Source organism: Canis lupus, chromosome 17 (genome assembly GCF_003254725.2).
Source record: "Canis lupus dingo isolate Sandy chromosome 17, ASM325472v2, whole genome shotgun sequence".
Classification (NCBI taxonomy): Eukaryota; Metazoa; Chordata; class Mammalia; order Carnivora; family Canidae; genus Canis; species Canis lupus.
The window spans coordinates 62,716,028-62,742,402 of record NC_064259.1 but is presented as its reverse complement, the minus strand read 5'-3'; the positions used below and the strand labels follow the sequence as shown (position 1 = coordinate 62,742,402).

Here is a 26,375-nt window from a genome sequence, read left to right as displayed (position 1 = left end):
TAACCTTTCGAAGTTTCTAGTTCTTATGAAGTAGGAACTGTGACAGTCCTCTTTCATAGGCTTGTAAGACATGAGGATACACAAAGTAGAACAGTTGCTGGTAAACCATGAGCTTACATGGGAGCTACTATCAGAGGTGGAGTTGTATTTTACATGTTTTTCTACAACAAGCACATTAAGTTTTCTGAAGAGAAAACATACTTCAAAAAAGAATGCCATTTGTAAGAACATATGACTCCTCTTTCAGGTTGATGGTTCAATATATTTTCAATTCTGTTAAGAATCCGAGCAATTCTGCTGTGCCAAGCATTGTGCCAACAGTGAGGCTATGGAAATGAGAAATGTTCTCTGCCACCAAGCAGCTCACTAATCTCTGTTTTCTATTACCTTTTCCATCTTCTATGCCTGTTTAATGTTAACAGAACCAAAGAGGTAGTAAGGCATACTATACCTAAAAGTGGTGGCCCCAGGAGGACAGGACAGCATTCCACAATGGTCACCAGTCCCACGGCGCTGGAGAACCTCTGAGGTCCAACGAGGTCCATCAGTGTTTCAAACAACACTGAGCTGAGCCATCCAAATGCAAATCCAAGGAAGCCCACATAGACACAGAACCCAGTGTAGCTGGAGGTTAAAGGTGCTAGCAGATGACACACTCCATTTGCAACAATAGAAGCCGCAAAAAAATACTGAACTCGAGGTCTTATCCACTTGGTGTTGGCTACAAGTCCCATAGAAGGTCTAGCTATAATATCGAGAAAAGACAGAATAGAAAGAAGGAAGGCAGACTTCTCACTAGAGTAATGTTGACTCTTGGCATAACTATTAAGAAAGACTAAAGGAGTAGCCAGCCCAAAAACCATGATCACATTCCCAGAGAGGTATAGTAGAAAGCCTCTGTGGGTAAACAGGGATAAGTCCAACTGTTTCTCAACTGTTTGAAAAACCGATGGTTTCTCCTCTTTAGGGTTTCTGCCATTAAAGTCTGTATTTGTATCACCTGCTCCCTTTTTCTCGTCAGATTTTCCAGCTTCCTGAAGGGATTCTTTAGATCTATCTTTCCCCACACTGGTTGGTGGCGGCCCTATTGGTCGCATCAGGGCTCCAGCTACACAGCAGTTTAGTAGGAGGCCCCCAAGAATTAGGAAGCTTCCCCTCCAGCCAAAGATATCAAAGAGAGCCTGATTGAGGGGAGCCAGAGTAGAGAGGAACACAGGGCTGCCTGCCATGGCCAGTCCGTTTGCCAGCGGTCGCCTCTTGTAGAAATACTTGCCAATCATGGTCAGGGCTGGATTCAAGTTGAAGGCAAGCCCGAGACCTGGGAAGGACGGGGGGAAGAATTACATATCAAAATAAATGTCAGAAACATATTTGTTATTAACCAACTAGACAAACTGAATGGCAAGAGGTCAAAATCATCATCATAACCAGTAGATCATTAAGTGGGCTGTTATCAAACACAGATATAAATCTCTTTATGCAGCAAATACTAGATATAAAATATATTATTAAAATAATTCTTTTTGCTTTAACAATAATAAGAATAATAAATGTAAGCTCCTTTATTTTCATAATTTTAGGTTTCCTGAAGAATAAGAAATTGAAAACAAAAAGGAGAGAAGATGAGTTTTATAAATTCAGAGAGCAAGATGGAAGAGGAGGAGCAGAGGGCAGGAAAAGAAGAAAGTGGGTGGTGGGGAGAGGGAAAATATTTTAGAACAGTAAATACAACATTGTGAAGATAGTAACATTATCTCACTAAATTCATTAATTTTAATGTAATTTCTATGAAAATGTCAATGTATTCGATTTTTCAGATGAAGTACAATGACTCTAAAATACACCCAGAGATGTGACACCTGTATAGCTCAGTCAGTTAAGCATCCCGACTCTTGATTTTGTCTCAGGTTACGATCTTGGGGTTCTAAGATCCAGCTCCACATCCAGCTCCGCACTCAGTGCGGATTCTGCTTGGGATTCTCTCCCTCTTTCTCTGCCCCTCCCCCTGCTCTCTCACCCTCCCTTTAAAATAATAAATAAATCTTAAAAAAGAATACCACCCAGAAAACAAATATATTAAAATATTCCAAAAGTATAAATAATTGACAGGATCAACACTAACAGGTATATAAATATTTTCTACAGCTATAGTAATGAGAACAGCATGCACTTAGTCAGAAATAGAAAAACTGATCAATAAAATTGGGGAAAAGTCCAAGAATAGGACCGAAAGACACATTAAGTTAATAGGGAAATAGTAGATTTTTCAATCAATGGAGCTGAGACAAGTATCCCAATAACCTCCTAAGTGGTCTCCCATTCTGGCTCCCTTACTAGGTAAACCTGATTAGAATGTGCCCATTCCATCTCTCTAATGACTGCCATCCACAGCTTTTTGCTCTGGGTTAGGAAGCACCATGATTTGGCCCTTACCTACCTCCCTACCTGCAACCCAGTGTTTTCTCATAGGTTCTGAGCACAGTTGTTCCTCTAGATTTTCACAAACCTGGATACTACTTGCCATTCAGTTCTCCACTCAAGGTCACCAACTCTGAGAGAGAGGCCTTCCCTTTAGGGGTCATTCAATCCTTCTCCATCAAAATTCTGTTTCAAGTTTTTGCAAAGCACTTATCACAAGCTGATATTTTTCTTATTTATTCATGTATTTGTTTGTCTGCTTATTGTCTGCTTCTCTCCACTATAGAGCAGGAATCTTGTCTATCATGTTGACTTAATCCCCATAGAGCTTGGAAGAGTCCCTAACATATGGTAGGGACTCAATAAATATTTATTGAATAAGTTAATAAATGAAATAATGAACAGGCTGAATAACCAAGGGGAACAAATATTGTTCCTTCCTTATGTTGTCCAAATATTCTAAATGAATTAAAATATTTAAATGCTTAAAATTTTAATTAATGTAGTAAAAGTACAGATCCAAAAAGAAAATACCTGCTATTGGCATTATCTCATATCCTGCCGGTGGGACTGTACAGTATTAGAATCTTTCTTTTTTTTTTAGATTTATTTATTATATATATATATAGAGAGAGAGAGAGAGAGAGGAGAGAGAGGAGAGAGAGAAAGGTAGAGACACAGGAGGAGGGAGAAGCAGGCTCCATGCCAGGAGCCCGACGCGGGACTTGATCCCGGGACTCCAGGATCGCACCCTGGGCCAAAGGCAGGCGCCAAACCACTGAGCTACCCAGGGAATCCTTATTAGAATCTTTCTAAAAGGATATTTGGTCAATACTATCAAAAACCTTTTCCCCCAGTGATACCACTTCTAAAATTTGCCCTGAGGAAATTATCATGTTCACAAAGATATACAGAGAAGCATTATCATACAAAAGCTGTTTAATAATAGTAAAAAATATAAACAACCTAAAGGTCGTTCAATTAGAGAATGGTGAAATAAACTATGGCACATTCACCCAATGGAAAAAAAGTATCTGCAGCAGTATGTTTATTGAGATGGGGAACTATATACATAATGTATTAGTAAGTTTTTTAAAAAATTGGTTACAAATGTGATACGTAATCTTATCCCTTTTTTTCTAAAAAAAAGTATATATGTGAAGTGCCTGGGTGGCTCAATCAGTTGCATGTCTGCATTCAACTCAGGTCATGGTCCCAGGGTCCTGGGGTCGTGCCCCACATTGGGCTACTTGCTCATCAAGGAGCCTGCTTCTCCCTCTCCCTCTGCCTGCTACTCCTGATGCGTGTGCTCTCTCTCTCTCTGTCAAATAAATAAATAAAATCTTTTTAAAAAAGTATATGTGTATGCATAAAAAATATATGAGCATCAAAATATTAATGTTTTTCTCTGAATTGTAGTGCAATGGATGACCTATATTCTTTATCCCCAGCAGTTTCATTTCCCAAATTTAGCTATTAGGAGGGGGGGCATGTATCTGACAGGGGAAAATGTGTATGACTACTTTACCAGAAAATTCTTACTTTGTATCTGACATTCTCTCCTATTCTAATTTGAAACAATTTCTTCTTGGGTAGTAGGATAATGAGTGGGAATAGCTGATCACCATTTCAACAACTTGCCACACACTCTTTACTATGGCCATTATGTTTTTTAAGATTAAAAAAAAAAAAAGAGGGATGCCTGGGTGGCTCATGGTTTGGCGCTTGCCTTCAGCCCAGAGTGTGATCCTGAAGACATAGGATTGAGTCCCACATCAGGCTCACTGAATGAAGCCTGCTTCTCCCTCTGCCTTTTTCTCTGCCCCTCTCTCTGTGTCTCTCATGAATAAATAAATAAAATCTTAAAAAAAAAGGAAGGAAGAAAGAAAAAAACCCTCCCTTTTAATGAAAAATAACCCCGAAGTACCAGAACTTTCTTTAAAGACATGTTTCTCTGGGGGGCACCTGGGTGGCTCAGTCTCTTAAGCATCTGCCTTTGGCTCAGGGTCCTGCTCAGCAGGGAGTCTGCTTCTCCCTCATGCTGTCTCTCAAATAAATAAAATTTAAAAAAAAAATAAAGACATGTTTCTCTGGTACTATGCTATTAACATATGTATAGCTCTTAATAATGACCCAATAATTTTTCTAACAAAGAGCTTTCATTTTTTTCAAAAGAATTGGCAGATGAATGCTACAAAGAGTCCATATAATAAGTAATGCTTGAAAATATATCAGTAGCAACTCACCTCCAATAAATCCAATATACAAGTAAAGTTCCTGTACAGTTTTGGAGAAAGAAGCCGCAATCAAGCCACAGCCTGACAGGCAGCCGCCAACAACCATGATTGGACGACTGCCATATTTATTCACCAGGATACTGCTGATAGGACCTAGGAGAGAGCAAACAACTTAATAACATAGAGCAGAAACCTACCCCTCATAGGTGTATACACCTGTACAAGGCATTCCCAACATGAAAAGATGCGGAGACATAAATACCCCACTCCACAAAATAAACAGATAAAAAAGAAAACAGGGGTAAGAAATACTGCTTCCTACTTTATTTCAGAGTCCCAGGTTTGTGTAATGGGAAAAACATAGCATTGATTGTACAATGTATTATGTACTTCCTCTATACATCTAGAACATACAGGATGGATTTTAACTGAAGTATGGAAGGTCTTAACCTATCTCCTTCAAGGCAGATTAGGCTGCAAATAGCCTGATTATAAGTGATTATAGGATGTTTCCTGTACTTGTATCCTGGAAACACAGGATACATGTATCTAGGATATAAACAACATATTTGTAGCAAGTTTGCTTTGTCTTTAATTTTTGAGATGGAGCAAATGTGCATGAATGTGATGCAATGTATGAGCAAGCCTGATCCAACTTCTGACTTTCCAGCATATTTTCAAATTAGCTGAAATGTACTTTGTTTCTCATAGAAAACAACAACAAAACCAAACCAGAACTACAAAACAAGAATGCCTACCATCACTTTTCTTCAACATTATACTGGAGGTCCGAGGCAGTGCAGTAAGACAGGGGGCAAGAAATGTATAAGGAAAGGAAGAAACCAAACTATCAGTATTTGCAAAAGATGTTTGTCTATCTTATAATTTTGAAAAAAATCTACCAATAAACTATTGGAAGTAATAGAAGTTAGCAGGAATATTTAATTAAAACACAAACATCGAATGACTTTCCATACACCAGCAACCAACACAAAAATCATTCTTAAAGACAGTTACCCTTTATAATAATATCTGTTTTGCAATGTAACTGATCTGACAGTACAAGGCTATGTGTAGACTTTATTGTTAAAGGGAATGAAAAATAAATGATGCCAATTACATAGCTTCAAAAACTAACATTTAAAATATCTTAAATATCACACACATCAAGAACAAAAACTACTTAACATGGAGCTTTTGTCTGACTATTGAAAATTAAAAGAGCAGGCTTTCTGGGCACTTACCTCCAGCATACATGACAGCAAACACAATAGAAGAGATCCATGACACTTCGCTGGTGCTGGCATTAAATATTTCTTCAATTTCTTTGTAAAATACAGAAATAGATTTGCCAAACGCACAAGAGAAACCAATGGATATAAAAGCTCCAACAACCACTGCCCATCCCCAGCCTCCATCTGGGGGGGTGGGTCTAACTGGATGGTCATTTGATGGTGACATTGTAAGTAATGATGAATTCCAAAATGCAGTTCCAATCCAAATATCTAAAGGATTTGAAATTAAAATAGTACTCAACAAGTAGGTCAATATAAAGCACTTCCATAAAATCCCTTACACTTATGTTATAAATAACCAAAACACTTCTTTTTTTCTTTTTTTAAGATTTTATTTATTTATTTGACAAGGAGAGAGTCAGAGCACAAGCAGGGGGAGCAGCAGGCAGTGGGAGAGGGAGAAGCAAGCTCCCCACTGAACAGGGAGCCTCAGGTAGAGCCTGATTCCAGGATCCTGGGATCCTGAAGCTGAGGTAGATGCTTAGCCAACTGAGCCACCTAGGTATCCCTGAAACACTTTTCAATGTTACTTGTACTCTGTGAAAAGAGTAGAAAAAAACCAAGAGTTATAGTACTGCCCCAAATTTTTATAGGCTTAAAGTTATAAACTCACCACTACTTGAACCATTCACCAAAATCCTTTTCAATCCTTTCCAATAAATATATTGCTTCTTCAAATTTGTAAACATACTTGTTTTAATAACAGAGATCATCAGTACTTTTTCACATTATCAGGGATAACTAAATAACTCATTTGACTTACCTACATGCAAAACTCACAAATACACACACTATAAAAGGTTCACAATCTAGTATTTCCTTTATAATTTCTCTTCTTTCCCAAAATATATTCTCCAATACTCACCTGATTTTTCTGTTTTCTAGAAATTATAGGCTAACTTAAAAAGGTCAGGGAGGACATACTAATATCCCACACCTCACTAGATATATAGCAATTTTCAAAAGAAAAGTTCTTTCTACTTTGGGGGTATTATGAATAATGTTGCTATGAAACTTTTGTGTGGACAAGTTTTCAATTCTTCTGGGTTTATACTCAGGAGAAATTCTAGGTCCTCTGGTAATTGTTTAATATTTTGAGAAACTGCCAGGCTCTTTTGCAAAGTAGTTGCACCATTTTACAATTCCACAAGCAATGTATAAGGTTCCAATGTTTCTATACCATCACCGATATTTGTTATGTCTCTTTATGATTTCCAACCACCCTAATATGTCTGGAGTGGTAACTCATCATTATTTGGATTTTCATTTCTCTGATTACTACTGATGGTGAGCATCTTTTCATGTGCTTACTGGCCATCTGTATATCTTTTTTTGATATATGTCTTTGGTGAAGTGTCTTCTTTGGAGAAATGCCTATTCAAATTTGCTGCCTATTTTTTAGTCAGATTTTTTAAACCATGGAGTGGTAAGAGTTCTTTATATACAGGCATACCTCAGAGATATTGTAGGTTCAGTTCCAGACCACTAAAATAAAGCAAGTATTGTAGTAAAGCAAGTTAAATGAATTTTGGTTTCACAGTGCATATAAGTTATGTTTACGCTACAGTGTAGTCTGTTAAGTGTGCAATACCATTATGTCTAAAAAGATGATGTATATGTCTTAACTTAAAAATACTTCATTGTTAGGGAAGCCCCAGTGGCGCAGCGGTTTAGCGCTGCCTGCAGCCCAGGGCGTGATCCTGGAGACCTGGGATCGAGTCCCATGTCGGGCTCCCTGCATGGTGCCTGCTTCTCCCTCTGCCTCTCTCTCTAGCTGTGTCTCTATGAATAGATAAAATCTTTAAAAAAATACTTCATTGTTAGAAAATTGCTAACCATCATCTGAGCTTTCAGAGAGTCATAATCTTTTTGCTGGGGGAGGGTCTTGCCTGGATGTTGAGGGCTTCTGACTAAACAGGGTGGTGGTTGCTGAAGGCTGGAGTGGCTGGGGCAATTTCTTCAGATAAGACAACAGTGAAGTTTGTCACATTGGTTGACTCTTCCTTTCATGAACAATTTGTAGCATGTAATGTGGTTTGATAGCATTTTACCTGCAGAATATAGAAATGCTTTAAAAACAGGATCAATCTTCTAAAACTGCTGCCACTTGATCAACTAAGTGTATGTGCTATTCTAAACCCTCTGTTGTCATTTCAGCAATCTTCACAGCACCTTTATCCAAAGAAGATTTCATCTTAGGAAATCACTTTCTTTCCTCATCCATCAGAAGCAGCTGCTCACCCATTAAAATTTTATCATGAGATTGTAGCAAATCAGAGCCATCTTCGGGTTGTATTTCTAATTCAAGTTCACTTGCTGTTTCCACCACATCTGTAGCTACTTCCTCCACTGAAGTTTTGAGCCCCTCAAAGTCATCTATGAGGGCTGGATTTAACTTTTCCAAATTCCTTTAATGTTGATATTGGAACCTTTTCCCATGAATCACAGATGTTCTTAACGGTGTCTAGAATAGTGAATCCTGGGGCACCTGGGCGGCTCAGTCAGTTAAGTATCTAGCTCTTAGTTTGGGCTCAGGGTCCTGGGATCAAGCCCTGTGTTGGGCTCTGTGCTCAGCTGGGAGTCTGCTTGAGATTCTTCCCCTCTCTCTCTCTGCCCCTCCCCCTACTCATGCATGCACTCTCTCCCCCCCCCCAAATAAATAAATAAATCTTTAAAAAAAAATAGAATAGTGAATCCTTTCTAGAAGTTTTTCAATTTACTTTGCCTACATGCATCAGAGGAATTGCTGTTTATGGTAGCTATCACCTTATGAAATGTATCTCTTAAATGATAACCATTGAAAGTTGAAATTACTCTTTGATCCATGGGCTGGAGAATGGATGCTTGTTAGCAAGCAAGAAAATGACGTTAATCTCATAGTCCATGTCCATGAGAACTTTTTGGTGACAAGGTATATGGTGAATGAGAGTAATATTTTGAAAGGAATCTTTTTTTTTTTTTTTATAAGCAGTAGGTCTCAACAGTGCACTTAAAATATTCAGTAACTCATGTTGTAAACAGATGTGCTGTCATCCATATCTTGTTATTACATTTATAGAGCACAGGCAAAATAGATTTAGCATTATTCTTAAGGGTCCTAGGATTTTCAGAATGGTAAATGAGCACTGGCTTCCACTCAAAGTCACTAGCTACATTAGTCTCTATCAAGAGAATCAGCCTGTCCTTTGAAGCTTTGAAACCAGGCACTGACTTCTTTTCTGTAGTGACAAAAGACCTAGATAGCATATTCTTTCAATAGAAGACTGTTTTGCCTACGTTGACAATCTGTTTTTTTGCATAGTCACCTTCATTAATTACCTTGGCTACATCTTCTGGATAACTTGCTGGGCTTCTACATCAGCACTTGCTGCTCCATGATGCACTGTCTTCTGTTACAGAGACAGCTTCTTTCCTTAAACATCATGAACCAATCTCTGCTAGCTTCCAACTTCTCTTCTGCAGCTTCCTCACCTCTCTTGGCCTTCACAGAATTGATGAGAGGTAGGGTCTTGTTCTGGATTAGGCTTGGGCTTAAGGGAATGTTGAGGCGTGTTTGATCTTCTATTCAGACCCCTAAAACTTTCTACATATCAGCAATAAAGCAGTTTCTTACCATTTGTCTATTCACTAGAGTAGCACTTTTAATTTCCATCAAGAACTTTCCCTTAAAAAAAAAAAAAAAAAAAAAAAAAGAACTTTTCCTTTATTCACAACTCAGCTATCTGGATCAAGAGGCCTAACTTTTGGCCTATTTTGGCTTTCAACATAACTTCCTCACTAAATTTAATAATTTCTGCCTTTTGATTTAAAGAAAGAGACATGCAAGTCCGCTTTCACTTGAACACCTAGAGACCATTGCAGGGTTATTAACTGACCTAACTGCAATATTGTTGTGTCTTAGTCAGTAGGGAAGCCTGAGGATGGAGAGAGACGGGGGGAATCAGTTAGAGCAGTCATAGCAGACACAACATTTATTAAGCTCACTGTTTTCTATGGGTGTGGTTTGTCACACCCCAAAACAATTATTATAGTAACAATGTTACTGATCACAAGGCATCATAACAAATATAATTAAAAAGTTTGAAATACTGCAAGAATTACCAAATGTGACACAGAAAAGTGAAGTGAACTAACACAGTTGGAAAAAATGGGATACCGATAGACTTGTCTCAACGTTGCCATAAACCTTCAGTTTGTAAAAAACAAACAAAAAACCACAATACATGCAAAGAGCGATATAGTAAAACATAATAAAATGAGGTATGCCTGAATTCTAGATTCAAGTTGCCTATCAGATAAATGAATTGCAAATATTTTTTCTCACTCATTGCATTGCCTTTTCACTTTTTTGGTGATGTCTCTTAAAGCACAAACATTTTGACGAAGTCCGATTTATTTTTCTTTTGTTGCTTGTGCTTTTGGCATCAGATTGAGAGACCATTGCCTAGGGATCCCTGGGTTTAGCACCTGTCTTCAGCCCAGGGTGTGATCCCGGAGACCTGGGATCAAGTCCCACAACAGCCTCCCTGCATGGAGCCTGCTTCTCCCTCTATCTGTGTCTCTGCTTCTCTCTCTCTCTCTCTCTCATGAATAAATAAATGAAATATTTTTTTTTAAAAAGAGACCATTGCCTAATCCAAGGTCATAGAGATTCACTCCTATGTTTACTTCTAAGAGGTTTATAGTTGTAGCTCTTACATTTAGGTCTGATCCATTTTTTAAAAGATTTTATTTATTTATTCATGAGACACAGACACACACAGGCACACAGACACACAGACACAGACACACACACATACACACAGAGGCATAGACACAGGCAGAGGGAGAAGCAGGCTCCATACATGGAATCTACGTGGGACTTGATCCTGGGTCTCCAGGATCACGCCCTGGGCTGAAGGTGGTGCTAAACTGCTAAGCCACCTGGGCTGCCCAGGTCTGATCCATTTTGAGTTAATATCTGTAGAGTAGGGGTAGGGGTTTTATTGAGGTAGGGGTCCAAATTCTTTCTCTTGCATATGGATATCTAAGTTACTTCAGCACAATTTGTTGAGAAGACTATTATTTTCTCATTGGATGGCCTTGGCACCCTTGTTGAAAGTCAATTGACCATTGATGTATTGGTTTGTTTCTGGACTCTTCATTATATTCCCTTAATCTATATATTTAGCCTCTGGCAATACCACAAAGTCCTAATTACTGTAGCTTTATACTAAGTTTTGACAAGAAGCATGAGTCTTCCACTTTTCTTCTTTTCCAAAGTAGTTATGATAATTATGAGTCCTTGCATTTCTATATAAATTTTAGGATCTGTTGTTAATTTCTGCAAAAAAAAAAGAAAAATAGCTGAGATTTTGAGGACTATGTTGAATCTGTAGATAGATTTGGGGAGTAATGCCATCTTAACAATATCAAGTCTTCTGATCCAGAACACAGGAAGCTTTTCTATTGATTTAGGACATCTTTCAGTAATGTTTTATAGATCTCATTGTACATGTCTTGAACCTCCTTGTTTAAATTTATTCCTGAATATGTTATTTTTGATGGGATTATAACTTGAATTGTTTTCTTAATTTTGCTTTTGGACTTTTCATAGGTAGTGTATTGAAATATAATTGGTTTTTGTATATTAATCTTGCATCCTGCACATTTGTTTAACTTTATTATTTCTAATACTTATGTTTATAAGATCACACTATCTGTGATCACATCATTATTACTTCTAATATTTATGTTTATAAGATTTACATCTTCCTTTATAATCTGAATGCTTTTTTAAATTGCCTAGTTGGCCGGATAAAACCTCCAGGACAATGTTAAATAGAAGTAGTAAGAGAGGGATCCTTGTTTTATTTCTGACCTTAGAGGGAAAGATTTTAGCAGTTTACCATTAAATATGATGTTAACTATAGTTTTTTGTAAATGCCCTTTATTAAGCTTGTAAGTATAAGCTTGGGGAGTTTCATTCTAATTGTTGAGTGTTTTTATCATGAAAGGGTGTTGGATTATATCAAATGCATTGTTTTAAGTCTATTAAGATGATCATGTGGTTTTTGGTCTTAATTCCATTAATGTGGTTTGGCATATTGCCTGATTTTTGTTAAGTTGAGCAACATGAATTCCCATTTCCTTTTTTTTTTTTTAAGATTTTATTTGTTTATTCATGAGAGACACAGAGGGGCGGGGGCAGAGACACAGGCAGAGGGAGAAGCAGGCTCCATGCAGGGAGCCCCACGTGGGACTGGATCCTGGGTCTCCAGGATCATGCCCTGGGCTGAAGGCGGCGCTAAACCGCTGAGATACCCTGGGTGCCCTGAATTCCCATTTTCTGAGATAAAAATCTCAGCTTGTCATGGTATATTACCCATTTTATGTGTTGCTGGATTCAGTTTGCATATATATATATATATATATATATATATATATATATATATATATTTTTTTTTTTTTTTTTTTTTTTTTTTTATTCATGAGAGACACACAGAGAAAGGCAGAGACACAGGCAGAAGGAGAAGCAGGCTCCATGCTGGGAGCCCGACATGGGGCTTGATCTGAGGACTCCAGAATCACTCCCTGGGTTGAAGGCAGACGCTTAACCACTGAGCCACCTAGGTGTCCCAGTTTGCTCATATTTTGTTGAGAATTTTTGCATCTACATTAGTAAAGGGTAGTGATTTGTAGTTTTCTTTTCTTGTGATATCTTTAGTTTTGGTACCTGGGTAATACTAGCTTCAAAAAACAAACCGGGAAGTGTTTCCTCTTCTACTATTTCCTGAAAAAGCCTGTAAAGGATTAGTGTTTAGTGTTAGTTCTTCTTTAAATATTTCATAGAATTTACTAGTGAGGCCATCTGGGCTTTGAGTTTTCTTTGTGATTTTTTTTTTTTTAATGATTACGTCAATCTCTTTAATATAAAAGATATATTCAGATTTACTTGAGTCACTTTGGTAGCTTTCCTTTCTAGAAACTTGTTAATTTCCTTTAGGTTTTCTAATTTGTTAACATGTTCATAGTATTTCCTTCCAGTTCTTTTTATTTCTGTAAGGTCAGTAATGATATACAGAGAGTTTTAGCCAGCTAGGAACAGTCCCCACAAGACTACCCTCACTTTTAACACTAATTGTAAATTTAGTGGGGAAAAGGTGGAAGTGTTTCTAAAAACACTCTCAGCTTTGATAATTTAATAGAAAGACTCACAGAACTCACTAAAAGCTATTATGTTCATGACTTATTACAGGAAAAGGACACGGGATAAAATGAGCCATAGGAAGAGATCCACAGGGCAGAGTCTGGAAGATGTCCAAATGCAGAGCTTCTGGTCATCTCTTCTCATGGTCCTGGATACCATTAACTCTTCCCAGTGACAATACAGAGTGTTACCAACCAGAAAAGCTCACTCAAATCTTAAGTGTCCAGAGTTTTCAATGGAGCTTGATCAGTCTGCAGCTCTTCCCAATAGGTGAGCTAATATCTTTAGTCTCTAGTTCTTTTGAAGGTTGGAAATAATACAATATGGCCAAAGGCCCCGGGCAAACAAATATACTCTTATTAGGCAGGAGTTTCAGAGGCCTAGAGACCAAACTGCAGTTGCCAGGGCAAAGGCCAGATCTCTCTATGGGTGAGGTTAATTCTTCATTACACATAATGTACCCGCATTTCTGGTTTTAGTAATTTGTGTCTTCTCTTTCTTCTTTCCCCTGGTAGTTTAGTTAAAAGTTTGTCACTTTTTTTTCTCTTTCTAAAAACCATCTTTCGGTTTCATTGAATTTTTGTTATTTTTGTACTTTCTAGTTCATTTATGTATTTTCTAATCTTTATTATTTCCTTTATTCTGTTTGCTTTGCATTTAGCTGTTTTTCAAGTTTCTTAAGGTAAAAAGTTATTAACTTTGAGATTTTTTTTTTAGAAAGGGGAAGAGAGGAAGAGTGAGAGAGAGCAGAAAGGGAGGGAGGATTTTTTTTAAGACTTCATTTAATATTTGAGAGAGAGAGAGCATGAGCAGAGGAGAAGGGGCAGAGGGAGAGAGAGAGAGAAGCAGACTCCTCACTGAGCAGGGATCAAGTTCACTTCACTGTGGTCAGAGAACACATTGGAGTCCTTTTAAATATATGGAGACATATTTGTGGCCTAATACATTGCTCTATCCTGAAAAGGTTCCATGAATATTTCATTGTATACTCTACTGTTGTTGGGTGAAGTGTTTTATGAATGTTTTTTGGTTTACTCAGAGTGTTGCTCAAGTCTTCTATATCTTTGATTTTCTGTGTAGTTGTTCTATTAAATCGTTGTTGAATCTCCAACTATTATTATTAAGTTGTCTATTTTCTCCTTTAATTCCATCAGTTTTTGCTTCATGTATTTTGGGGCTCTGTTGTTAGGTTTGTATTTATTTATAGTTGTGATGTCTTCTTGATGGATTGACCATAACACAATTGTGTCTAGTAACAATTTTTGTCTTAATCTATTTTGCCTGATTTTCTCATAGTCATTCTTGCTTTCCTTCAGTTACTGTTTGCATAGTATATCTTTTTTTTCTCATCTGTTTATTTTGTTTAAGGATTTTATTTATATATTTGAGAGAGAAAGAGAGAACACAAGCAGGGGAAAGGGGCAGAGGGAGAGGGAGAAGCAGACTCCCTGCTGAGCAGGGAGACTGATATGGGGCTCAATCTCAGAACCCTAAGATCATGACCTGAGCTGAAGGCAAATACTTAATCAACTGAGCCATTCACACACTCCTCTGTCTTCTTTTTATACTAGTCATATTGGATTAGGGCCTACCCATATAACATCATTTTACCTTAATTAAGTCTTTAAAGGTTCATCTCCAAATTCAACAAATGGTGCTGGGAAAGTTGGACAGCTACATGCAAAAGAATGAAGTTTTCCTATACGATACACAAAAATAAACTCAAAATGGAATAAGAACCTAATGTGAGACCTGAAACCATAAAAATCCTAAAAGAGAGCACAAACAGTAATTTTTCTGACATCAGCCATAACAACATTTTTCTAGATATGTCTCCTGATGTAAGAGAAACAAAAGCAAAAATAAAATATAAGGACTACATCAGAATAAAAAGCTTCTGCATAGCAAAGGAAACAAAAAGACAACCTACTGAATGGGAGAAGGTATTTGCAAATGACATCTCTGATAAAGGGTTAGTATCCAAAATATATAAAGAACTAACAATTCAACATCAAAAAAAATCAAAGAATCCAACTGAGAAATGGGCAAAAGACATGAATAGACATTTCTCCAAAGAAGACATCTGATGTAATTACTGATAAGATAGGATTTAAGTCTGCCATTTTCCTATTTGTTTTCTCTAAGTCTAATGTCTTTTTTGTTTCTCTATTTCTCCATCAAGGTCTTCTTTTATGTTAAACAGATATTTTTTAGTTTGCCCCTTTAATTACCTTGTTTACTTCACTCTATTTTTGCTATTCTCTTAGTAGTTGTCTGTGGATTGCAATTAATTTTTTTTGAAGATTTATTTATTTCAGAGAGAGTGAGCATGCACATACAGTGGGGAGGGGCTAAGGGAGAGGGAGAGAGTGAATCCCAACAGACTCCCTGCTGTGCACAGAGCTTCACATGGGACTCAGTCTCACAACCCATGAGATCATGACCTGAGCAAAATCAAGAGTCAGACACTTAACTGACTGTGCCACCCAGGTCAGTCTCCAATTAATATCTTAATTTAAAACAATCTAGTGTGGATTAATACCAACTTAGTTGCAGTAGCATACAAAAACTGTGCTCCTATACCCACTTCTTCCTCATTTTTATAGTATCATTGCCATACAAATTACATCATTATACATTATAAGCCCATAAATTGTAATGTTTGCTATATATAGTCATCTTTCAAATCAGGTAGAAGAAAAAAGTTACAAAAAAAAATAAAAATTAAAAAAAAAAGAAAAAGTTACAAATAAAAAATAAACGTATACAGTCTTTTATATTTATTTATGTACTTACCTTTATTGGTGTTCTGTATTTTTTTATGTGGATTCTAGTGTCCTTTCAATGCAACATGAAGGACATTTTTTGGTATTTTTTGTAGTGCAGGATGGCAGGCAATGAATTCTCTCAGTTTTTGTTTATCTGGGAATGTTTAACCTTCCTATTTATTTTTTTAAAAAGATTTATTTATTTATTTATTTATTTATTTATTTATTTATTTATTTATTTATGATAGACATAGAGAGAGAAAGAGGCAGAGACACAGGAGGAGGGAGAAGCAGGCTCCATGCCGGGACCCCGATGTGGGACTTGATCCTGGGACTCCAGGATCGCGCCCTGGGCCAAAGGCAGGCGCCAAACCGCTGAGCCACCCAGGGATCCCCCTCTCCTATTCATTTTGAAGGTTAGTTTTACTGGCTATAGAATTCTTGGTGGACAGTCTTTTTGTTTCAGCACTTTGAATATTTCATCCCACTGTGTTCTTTTTCCATGGTTTCTTTGGGTTTTTTCTTCTTCTTCTTCTTCTTTCTTTAGAGAGAGTGAGTGGGAGAAGGAGCAGCAGTGGGGAGAGGGAGGGAGAGAGAGAATCCCAAGAAAACTCTGTGCTGAGCATGTAGCCCAATTTGGGGCTTGATGCCACAACCCTGAGATCATGACTCAAACTGAAATCAAGAGTCAAATGCTCAACTGACTGAGCCACCCAGGCACCCCAGCTTCCATGACTTTTAACTTAAAAAATAGCTGTTATAGGGCACCTGAGTGGCTCTGTCAGTTAAGCATCTGATTTCAGCTCAGGTCATGGTCTCAGGATCCTGGGATGGAGCCCTGTGTCAGGCTCCCTGTTCAGCTCCCTCAGTCTTCACCCATTTCCCCACTTGTCCTCTCTCACTCTGTCTCAAATAAAAATCTTAAAAAAAAAAAAAAAACTAGCTGAGAATCATTTGTGATGAATTGCTTCTCTCTTGCTACTTTCAGAATTGTCTTTCACTTTTGGAAGATTGTAATGTGTCCCTTTGTGGATCTCTGAGTTTATTAGAGTTTGTGGAGCTTCTTGGATATGTAGATTGTTTTTCATCAAATTTGCAGAATTTTTGGCCATTATATCTTAAAATGTTTTTTTCTGTCCCTTTCTTTCATTTTCTTCTGAGGTTCCTATTATGCATATGTTTGTACAGTTGATGTTCCACAGGTCTCTGGGATTCTATTCATTTTTCTTCATTCTCTTTTCTTTGACTTGATAATATCAACTGACCTATATTTAAGTTCACGGAATCTTCCTTCTGCCAGCTCAAGTCTGCTTATGGGGTCCTCTCCGAAGTATTTCATTCAGTTATTGTACTTTTCTACTCCAAACTTCTATTTGGTTCTTTTTCATAATTACTCTTTATTGATTGATAGTCTCTATTTGGTAAGACATTGTTCTCATACCTTCAGTTCTTTAGAGATGTTTTCTATAATTATTTGAACATATTTATAATAGCTAATTTAAAGATTTTGTCTAGTAAGTCCAATATCTGGGCTTCCTTAGGGATAGTTTCTATTGAACGATTTTTCCTCCTGTGTAGACCATACTTCCTGTTTCTTTTGTGTCTCATATTTTTGTTGTTGTTCTTGATAACTGGACATTTTACATATGTGGAAGCTCTGGGAATCAGATTCCCTCCCTCCCCAGTGTTTTGTTTTGTTTTAAAGATTTTATTTATTCATTCATGAGAGACAGAGAGAGAGAGAGAGAGGCAGAGATACAGGCAGAGGGAGAAGCAGGCTCCATGCAGGGAGCCCGATGTGTGACTTGATCCCGGGACTCCAGGATCACACCCTGGGCCAAAGGCAGGAGCTAAACCGCTGAGCTACCCAGGGATTCCCCCCTCCCCAGGGTTAGTTGTTATCACTGTTTGTGGTTTGTGTTGATGATGTTATTGCCTTTTGTTTAATGACTTCCTGAACAACGTCTGTGAACTTTGTAGTTGTTGGTTTGTTTTGTTTTGTTGTCATATGTGGTCACTGAAATTTCTGCTCAGTTTCGCTTAGTGTTAAGTCAACAATTGAACAAAGACTTCCTGAAATGCCTTGAATCAGGATATCACCCAGGTATTGCCAAAGGGCATTTCGTGTATGGTGGGGAATATTTTCAAGTCTCTAGCAGGCAGCTTACACCTCTACATTAGTCTTCAGTTCCTGCTTGCCCAGGGCTTCAAGGTGAGGCAGTGGTGGGAAATTCAGGCTTTCTCAGGTCCTTCCTGAACATGGGTATAGTCACATGTGTATGACCTTCTAGAGTCCCAGGATTATGTCAGAGTTTTTCAAAATCCCCTATGGATATTTTATTCACAAGACTTTCCTTTTAGGTGTTTGATCAGCTTTTTGTTTGCCCCAGTTGTTTTTCCAACTCAGGCAGTTGAGATGTTAAGCAATTGCCTCTGATTTTTTTCAACAAATGTCCTGGGGAAAAGGCTGTTCACACTAAGCAAGCTTTGAATCAGGTCAAATAAAGATAAGCCCTCTGATTGGGGGTTAATGAGGAATCAGATACGTTAAATAATGACAATTCTCTGAAAATGGGGCTTTTTAGAGGGTTCCAAACCCATTCTGCCCCACTAGGTGCTAATTAGGCTGCTGGTTTTCATGGCTACTGTGATTGTGAAGTTATTTGTTTTTAATGATTTTACAAAACTGGAGAGAAAAGGATGAGTCCCATCATGGGACTGGTTAAACATCACGAATCTTGCTATTCTTAGATTCAGCTATTTTCTTATGTACATATTCATTAGGTTGTTATAAACCTTTGGTTAATTTTGAGTTCAAAAAAGATGATTTTAGAATTTTTTTATCAGTGTTCTCATTGCTTTTATGGAGGAACAGATTTTCAGGGAGCCTCACTCCATCATTACAGAAGTACCACCAGAACTGATTTTTGTATACTGATTTTTAATTTGAAAAACTTGTAAATGTTTTATTATTTTTAATAGTTAACTAGTATATTCTTTAAGGTTTTCTACATAGACAATCATATTACCTGGGATTATTTTTTTCCAAGATTTATTTATTTGAGAGAAAGAGAGCAGGAGGAAGGGCAGAGGGAAGGGGAGAGAGAGAATTTCAAGCAGACTTCCTGCTGAGAGCAGAGCCTGACTGGGGGCTCGATTTCATGACCCCAAGATCATGGCCCAGCTGCAATCAAGAGTCAGAAGTCCAACCAACTGAGCCACCAGGTGCACTTTACCTGGGATTATTATAATTTGGTTTCCTCCTTTCTAATTCTCACACCTTTTTTCCCTATCTTACTGTGCTGGGTTCACTATCAAATGAAGTGAAGGCTAAGGCTGCCATAATAAATACCACAGACTAAGTGGTTTAAACAATAGAAATTTATTTTCTTACAATTCCGGAGGCTAGAAGTACCAGATCAAGTGTAAGCAGGTTTGGTTTCTTCTGAGGCCTCTGTCCTTGGTTTGTAGACAGCTACCCTGTTACTATCTATTCACATTGTTATTTCTCTGTGTGCAAGTTCTGGTGTCTCTCCTCTTTTTTTTTTTTTTTTTAATATTTTATTTATTTGAGATGGAGAGAGAGCACAAGTGGAGTGAGGGGTAGAGGGTGAAGGAATAATAGAGGGAATGGGAGAAGCAGACTCCTTGCTGAGCCTGGAGCCTGATGTGGGGCTCAATCCCAGGACTCTGAGATCATGACATGCCAAAACCAGACACTTAACTGACTGAGCGAGCCATCCAGGGGCTCCCCTCTCCTCTTTTTATTAGGATACTAGTCACATTGAATTAGGGCCTACTCATATAACATCACTTTACCTTAAATTTTAAAGGCTCTATCTCCAAATACCGTCATATTCTGAGCTGCTGGGGGTTAGGTCTTCAACATATGAATTTTGAAGTGACACAATTCAGCCCTGTTTTATGATTTTAAAGGTGATGTATATGACGTTTCATCATCAAGAAAAGTATTTACTCCAGAGTTTCGTAGATATGCTATCAGATATAGAAAGTTTTATTCTTAGCTAATTAGGAATTTATTTTAAATTGAATGACCACAGAATTCTTTAAAATGCCTTCACATGACATTTCTTCTTTCATCTGTAAAAGCAGTTAATAACATATATATTTATATTTATATTTATATGTTAAACCATCTTGCATTCCTTGGGTAGTCTCAACTTGGTCACAATATATTATCTTCTTAATACATTTCTAAATTAAATGTGCCAATATTTAGTTTGGATTTTTTGAACTGTGTCTATAAATTATTTGAAAACATAATTTTCCCTTCTCATACTGTCCTTTTCTGATTGCAGTATCAAAATTATATTAGAGTCACAAAGTGAGTTTAGAGCTGTTCTTTTCCCTCATCTCAGGAAGAGATTATATAAGATTGGAATGATCTGTCCCTTGAAAGACTGGTAGAATTTATTTGTAAAAAACACCTAGACCTTGTATTTTCTTTCTGGGAGATTTCAAATCATCTATTTCCATTTCCTTAACAATTATAGGTCTCTCTCCATTCCTATGATGGCATTTTGAATCTTTCTTCATATTTTTCTATAACTTCTTCCAATTTGTTAAGGTTTTCAAATTTACAGGCACAGAATTTTTATATTTTAATCTCTTTATGGGTCTGTAGTTATATTCCGTTTATCATTAATATTTGGGTCTTCTGGGCAGCCCTGGTGACACAGCGGTTTAGCGCCGCCTGCAGCCCAGGGCATGATCCTGGAGACCTGGGATGGAGTCCCACATCAGGCTCTCTGCATGAGGCCTGCTTCTCCCTCTGCCTGTGTCTCTGCCTCTCATTCTCTCTCTGTGTTTCTACGAATAAATAAATAAAATCTTTAAAAAAAAATTGGGTCTTCTTTCCCCCTATTAATCTTAGAAGTTTATCTATTTTATCAGTTTTCTTTTTTTTTTTTTATTTTATCAGTTTTCTTCAAAGAACATCCTCAGTTTAGTATGTGGGTCTTGATCTTGGGGTTGTGAATTCAAACCTCAAGCTGGGCATAGAGTTTACTTAAAAAAAAAGACTATTCTCAGGTTTATTGACTTTTTATTGTTCTCTCACCCCCTTTCTCATTGATTTCTGATACTACTTTTATAATCATCTTTTTTTTTTATAATCATCCTTATGCTCACTTACATTTTTGGAATTTATTCTGTTCTATTTTAAACATAAGGTGGATTAGCCCTACTTTTCCAATTCAAGCACTACAAGACTTAAAATACTATAAATTGAATACTATAAGACTACATATTTCCCTCTATGTTTCACTTTACTGTATACTATCTATTTTTTAAGATTTATTTTTTAAAATATTTATTTCTTCATTTGAGAGACAGAAGCAGAGAGAGAATAAGCAGGGGAAAAGGCAGAGGGAGAGGGTGAAGACGACTCCCTACTGAGCTGGGAGCCAGTTGTGGGGCTGGATCCCAGGACCTGGAGATCATGACTTGGGCCAAAGGCAGACATTTAACCACCTAAGCCACCCAGGCATTCTTAAGATTTATTTATTTTAGAGAGAGTCTGATGTGGAGCTTGATCTTACAACCCTAAGATCATGATCTGAGCCAAAACCAAGAGTTGGACACCTAACTGACTATGCCACCCAGGTGCCCCAATTATCTAATTTTTTAGTATTTTCACTATTGTTTGTTCCAAGTGTTTAGAAAATTCCCATTGTGATTTCTCCTTTGACATAAACTAGTTATTCAGAGTTTTTTAAATCTTCAAAGGAAATATTTTGCTTTGTTCTACTGACTTATGATTAACAACATTGTGGTAAGATGACTTGGTTGGTGCAATTTGATGAGACTGGCATTTATGGGCTGGTACATTACTATTTGAAAATATCCCATGTATGCTTGAAAAGAATGCACATTTTTATTTTTTATTTTTATTTTTTAAAATAATTTCCTTTTTTAAAAATATTTTATTTTATTTATTCATAGAGACAGAGAGAGAGAGAGGCAGAGACACAGGCAGAGGGAGAAGCAGGCACCACACAGAGAGCCTGACGTGGGACTCGATCCCGGGTCTCCAGGATCACGCCCTGGGCTGCAGGCAGCGCGCTAAACCGCTGCTGCGCCACCGGGGCTGCCCAAAGAATGCACATTTTTAGCAGTTGGGTTTGAATTGCTTATTTGTTGAATCAAACTTTTGTTTTATTCAAATCTTCTAAATCTTTACTATTTCCTGTTTCATGTAGCAATAGGTGAAGAGAGGTATGTTGAAATCTCCTAATGATGATGTGTTTCTCAATTTTTCCATTTGATGCTTGCTTGGGCAGCACATATACTAAATTTGGAAGATACAGAGGTTAGCATTGCCCCTGCACAAGGATAACACACAAATTCATGAATTCATAATAAAAAAAATTTTTCCCATGCCGTTCTTTTGGTAATGTTATAGGCTTAGGTGGTAGACCTTAATCTCTGAGAAACCAGAGGGCACAAATTGAAGGCACTTTCTTCCAGAAAGAAATATACATCTCCCAGAAGCTAGGGAACATTAAGGCCCTGGATGACTTTAGCCTCTGCCAGGATCCCTGGCTTAATGTGGGGGGCTATGATTATCTTTCTTTGTTGTTGGTCCCAGGCTTATCTCCCAACTACTAACTCACATATACAAGGCATAATATAGAGTAAATGCAAGTCAAACATTTGAGTGACTTCATTTAATTTACTAAAGACAACATAAATTAAAATATGGTTCCTGCTCCCAAGGAGTTTGCAATTTGATGGCAGATGACATATATTTTTACCATTATAGAAACTGTTCCTTAATTATCTATTTTGTGCTGGATACTTTCACCAGGATTTTTGGACAAATTTCATGTGTCCTTGCTTTAACATTAATTACATTTACCACACATTGTTAAAATCATTAAAAATGTAGTCTTAAATGCTCTCTTTCTTTGACTTCACTCTGGATTTTCTTCCTTTCTCACAGGCCATTTACTGCTTTTCAGTTTGACTCAATGACTCCATTTCTTCTGCTTACTTTAATTTGGTTGGCAAGTGACCAAAAACATAATCTAATCTGACTTTAACAAAAATAAAATGCTTAAGAGGCTCATGTAACCACGAAATCTAAGGTGGGGGTTCAGACTCTGGCACAGCCTGCTCCAAGGACCAAATGATGTGGTCAGCAATATTTCCCTCTTTATATTTCTACTTTCTTCTACATTGTTTCCACTCTTAGGCCCTCAACTCATTGAGGCAAGAAGACTGCCAGTAACTCCAAATTTACACATTCTCAACAACAATCCTACCTTTTTTCTTGGCAACAGAATTCCCAGAATGTTCACTCTAGCAACATAATTAGCTTTGAGTAAGTGCTTGTTTCAATAAGGGCTAATCATTGTGTAAGCTTTGACTGCCTGGATCTAACTCACATACCTACTTCAGAAGCATGAGGTCCAGTCACAGAATGGAAAGAACGGAAAGCCAAAGTTTTTAAATGCTACAAAGGCCCTATGTAACTTTCCTTACTTTATTTCCTACCTATTGTCCCTTCTGGCTCATACCACTCCAGCTACACTGGTTTTCTTACTATCTTTAAGGATGTCAAACATGCTTGCTCTTTACGGTTTCTGGATTTATTCTTATCTCTGCCTATAATTTTGTTAACACCAAAATCATTTCAATTAAGTTTTTGTTTAAATGTTCCTATATCAGGGAGGCTTTTCTGGACCATGGTAGATCAATCTCCCACTTCCCACTCCATTTTCTCCATAGCATCTGCCTAAAAGACTATCTAAATAATAGAAAACCCTCATATAGCGCTTTCTATGGTGCAGGCATTAGATTTAAGCACTTTGATTAGTTTAATGCTCTCAATAACCCTATGCACTAAGCACTATTACTATTCCCAATTTAGAGTTGGGTGAACTGAGGAACAGAAAGGTTAGTAGCTTGCTCAGGACATGGCAGAGCTGGGATTCAAACCTGAACAGAATGGCTCCCAAGTGTGTGCTCTTAATGGCTAGATTATGTTACCTCTTAGTGTTGCCAGTCTTGCTATGCTAAAAAATAAGCTGCATCAAAACAGGGACTTTTTACAGTGATATGTCCCTAGCCCTTTGGCATGTAATACTATATACTCAACAAATATTTGATGAACAAATAAAAAAGGAGAGTGATCTAGCCAGAAGAGACAATGAATCCTAGTCAGGCCCTGAACGTGGCACTCCACACCCACCATCCAAATCAACATTCTGCAGACTCAGAACTCATCTACACCAGTGGCTTCAGTATCATCAAGGTGATGACTCAACTGCCTATTTCCAGCTCAAATCACTAGCCAATCCAGAACCTGGGAGCCAACCTTCTCTCATTTGCCCTCATACCACATACCTGACCAATCTGAACAGTTCCTGAATTTGTCCTTCTCTCCACTCATAGCCACTACACCTTAGAACAGGTTGCCATCTCCCATGGGGTGATGCAATAGTCTCCTAATTTGTTTCCCTACCAGTCACATTTCTGCCTCTCCATTTCATTCTCTCCTTGGCAGCCCAAGTGATATTCTGAAAGTAAAGCTTGGTCATGTTGCTCCTTTTCTGAAAAGTCTTCTATGGCTCCAGATATACCACCCTCAGGATAATTTCTTAATAGAGCATTCAAAATTTACCTAATCTCATGCTTGCTTACCTCTCCAAACTTACCCTCTTCCTGGCTTCCATCATATATTATGCTGGAGCCTTAATGGAAGACATGTTGTTCTTCCAAGTACCAGGCTCTCTCACCTTCTGCCTTGTGCACATTCCTATTCCTTGTGTCTTGTACTGGTTCTCCCATCACCTGACTAACTGCCATATCTTTCAAGTCTCAGATGCCAGGGGTAGGCTTGGCATCTTTGTTACATGTACTTCTATGTGCATGGCACCTATGCTATAATGTGTTTGCCTGCCTCTTCTAGTAAACTGTGAGCAGAGACTGTATCTATTGTGTTCAGTGATATGCTTTCATTATCTTAGAATAGGTTCTGGCAGATAGTAGGTAATTATAGTTGTAAAATTTAATGAAGCCCCACTTTACTGATGAAGAGGTACATAAAGTTGTTACATGGTAGAGCCCACACTAAAATACAAGTGAATTTGATTCCCAAACACATGTGCTTTAACATAGTACAGATCCTTTCTAAAAGAGGAGGAACGAAAAAAAAAAAAATAAAAAAAATAAAAAATAAAAGAGGAGGAACGAAAATTCTTATGGATTGCTGGGTTGACGAATTATTATGTATATATGTACATATTAGGTAAAGTAATACTAAACAAAATCACTGAAATGAACATGAATTTACAGGACGAATGTTTTGGCATAACTAGGTTAATGCTGTCATAGTGAATATGCCTATGCTACTACATGCTTTTTTCTATTTAAACTAATATAAAATTTCTTTTACAGTGTTTAAAGTATAAACATTTTACTATAAAACCACCTGATCTACATTTGTGTAAATCTGTTATTAAATATTAAGTATGCTTCCATATCTTCACCAGTCTGCACACTTAAATCCATAACATTTGGTATCTGCATTGCTTTTGTTTTTTTTAAAAGATTTTTTGAGAGAGAGAGAGAGAGAGAGAGAGAGAGCGCACACGCGTACACAAGCAGGGGAGGGGTAGAAGGAGCAGGAGAAGCCAGCCCTCCAAGGAGCAGGGAGACCAATGTGGGGCTTGATCCCAGGACCCCAGGATCATAAGCTGAGCTGAAGGCAGCCATTTAACCAACTGAGCCACCCAGGCGCCCCAGGGTTGCTTTTAAACAAATACACAGTACTTCTCTCTTCTTTTAGTACTTCTCTTCTAAAAGGATGGTCATCCACAATATCCAGAAAATGCTTTATCTATTTTAGATTGTCAATTAAAAATACAAGATATGAAAAATTATCCTACAAGACTAGTTATTCTCCATAATATGTATATATGTACACAGATATCTAAGAAATGCTACTTTATTTTGGAATCTCATTTAAACACATACATCCACCCATGCACATGTAAAGGCAATGCCATCACAAAAAGCAGGAGCTTGGACAAACTTTTCATATTGCTTCTGTTCCTCCAGAGGAATTTGAGACTTCTTCCACAGTGTTCCTTGAAAAACTCTGACCTTGCCCCAAACTTCCCCAGGACCTCCTGGCCAGAAGAATAGGCCTGAGATATGACCAGAGCAGGAACTTCCACTAATAAGATTGCTTCAAATCCTCTAAGTGATTTGGGACAAATGGCCCAGACATCTCCTAACATTTAGAACTTTCCAAGTAGCTGCTTTAGCCCAGAAATTGATGGAAACAAATCTGTACAGGAGGCCACCATTGTTCTAGGGCTTGATAGCAATTATAGAGTCATCTCCTTCAGTCTTCCTCCAATTATTTTGACTATTCATAAGAATGAGTCTGATCAGAAATACAACTTTTCCTACATTCCCATTTGCTGATGGAGCAAAC

The 26,375-nt window shown here is 37.6% G+C and overlaps 1 protein-coding gene and 1 non-coding gene across 5 annotated transcripts in view; one reads left to right on the top strand and one right to left on the bottom strand.

The window, feature by feature from the left end:
- Positions 1 to 26,375, bottom strand: part of LOC112663908 (monocarboxylate transporter 1-like) — a 37,687-nt gene that overhangs the window by 4,780 nt on the left and 6,532 nt on the right. For 2 of the 4 annotated variants that reach the window (XM_035700749.2, XM_025452916.3), the window contains exons 2-4: positions 5,900 to 6,160; positions 4,665 to 4,808; positions 452 to 1,318 (exon numbers count right to left, since the gene is read on the bottom strand). In XM_035700749.2, the coding sequence (XP_035556642.1) occupies positions 452 to 1,318; positions 4,665 to 4,808; positions 5,900 to 6,116 (1,228 nt within the window). In that variant the 5' untranslated portion in view covers positions 6,117 to 6,160. Of the gene's footprint in view, positions 1 to 451; positions 1,319 to 4,664; positions 4,809 to 5,413; positions 5,437 to 5,899; positions 6,161 to 9,268; positions 9,638 to 26,375 lie in introns of those variants that run through there. The other 2 variants (XM_035700750.2, XM_025452917.3) reach the window with 2 other exon arrangements.
- On the top strand, positions 22,198 to 22,302 carry LOC112665184 (U6 spliceosomal RNA). Its single transcript, XR_003140274.1, has one exon. It is a non-coding gene; the product is annotated as a U6 spliceosomal RNA (small nuclear RNA).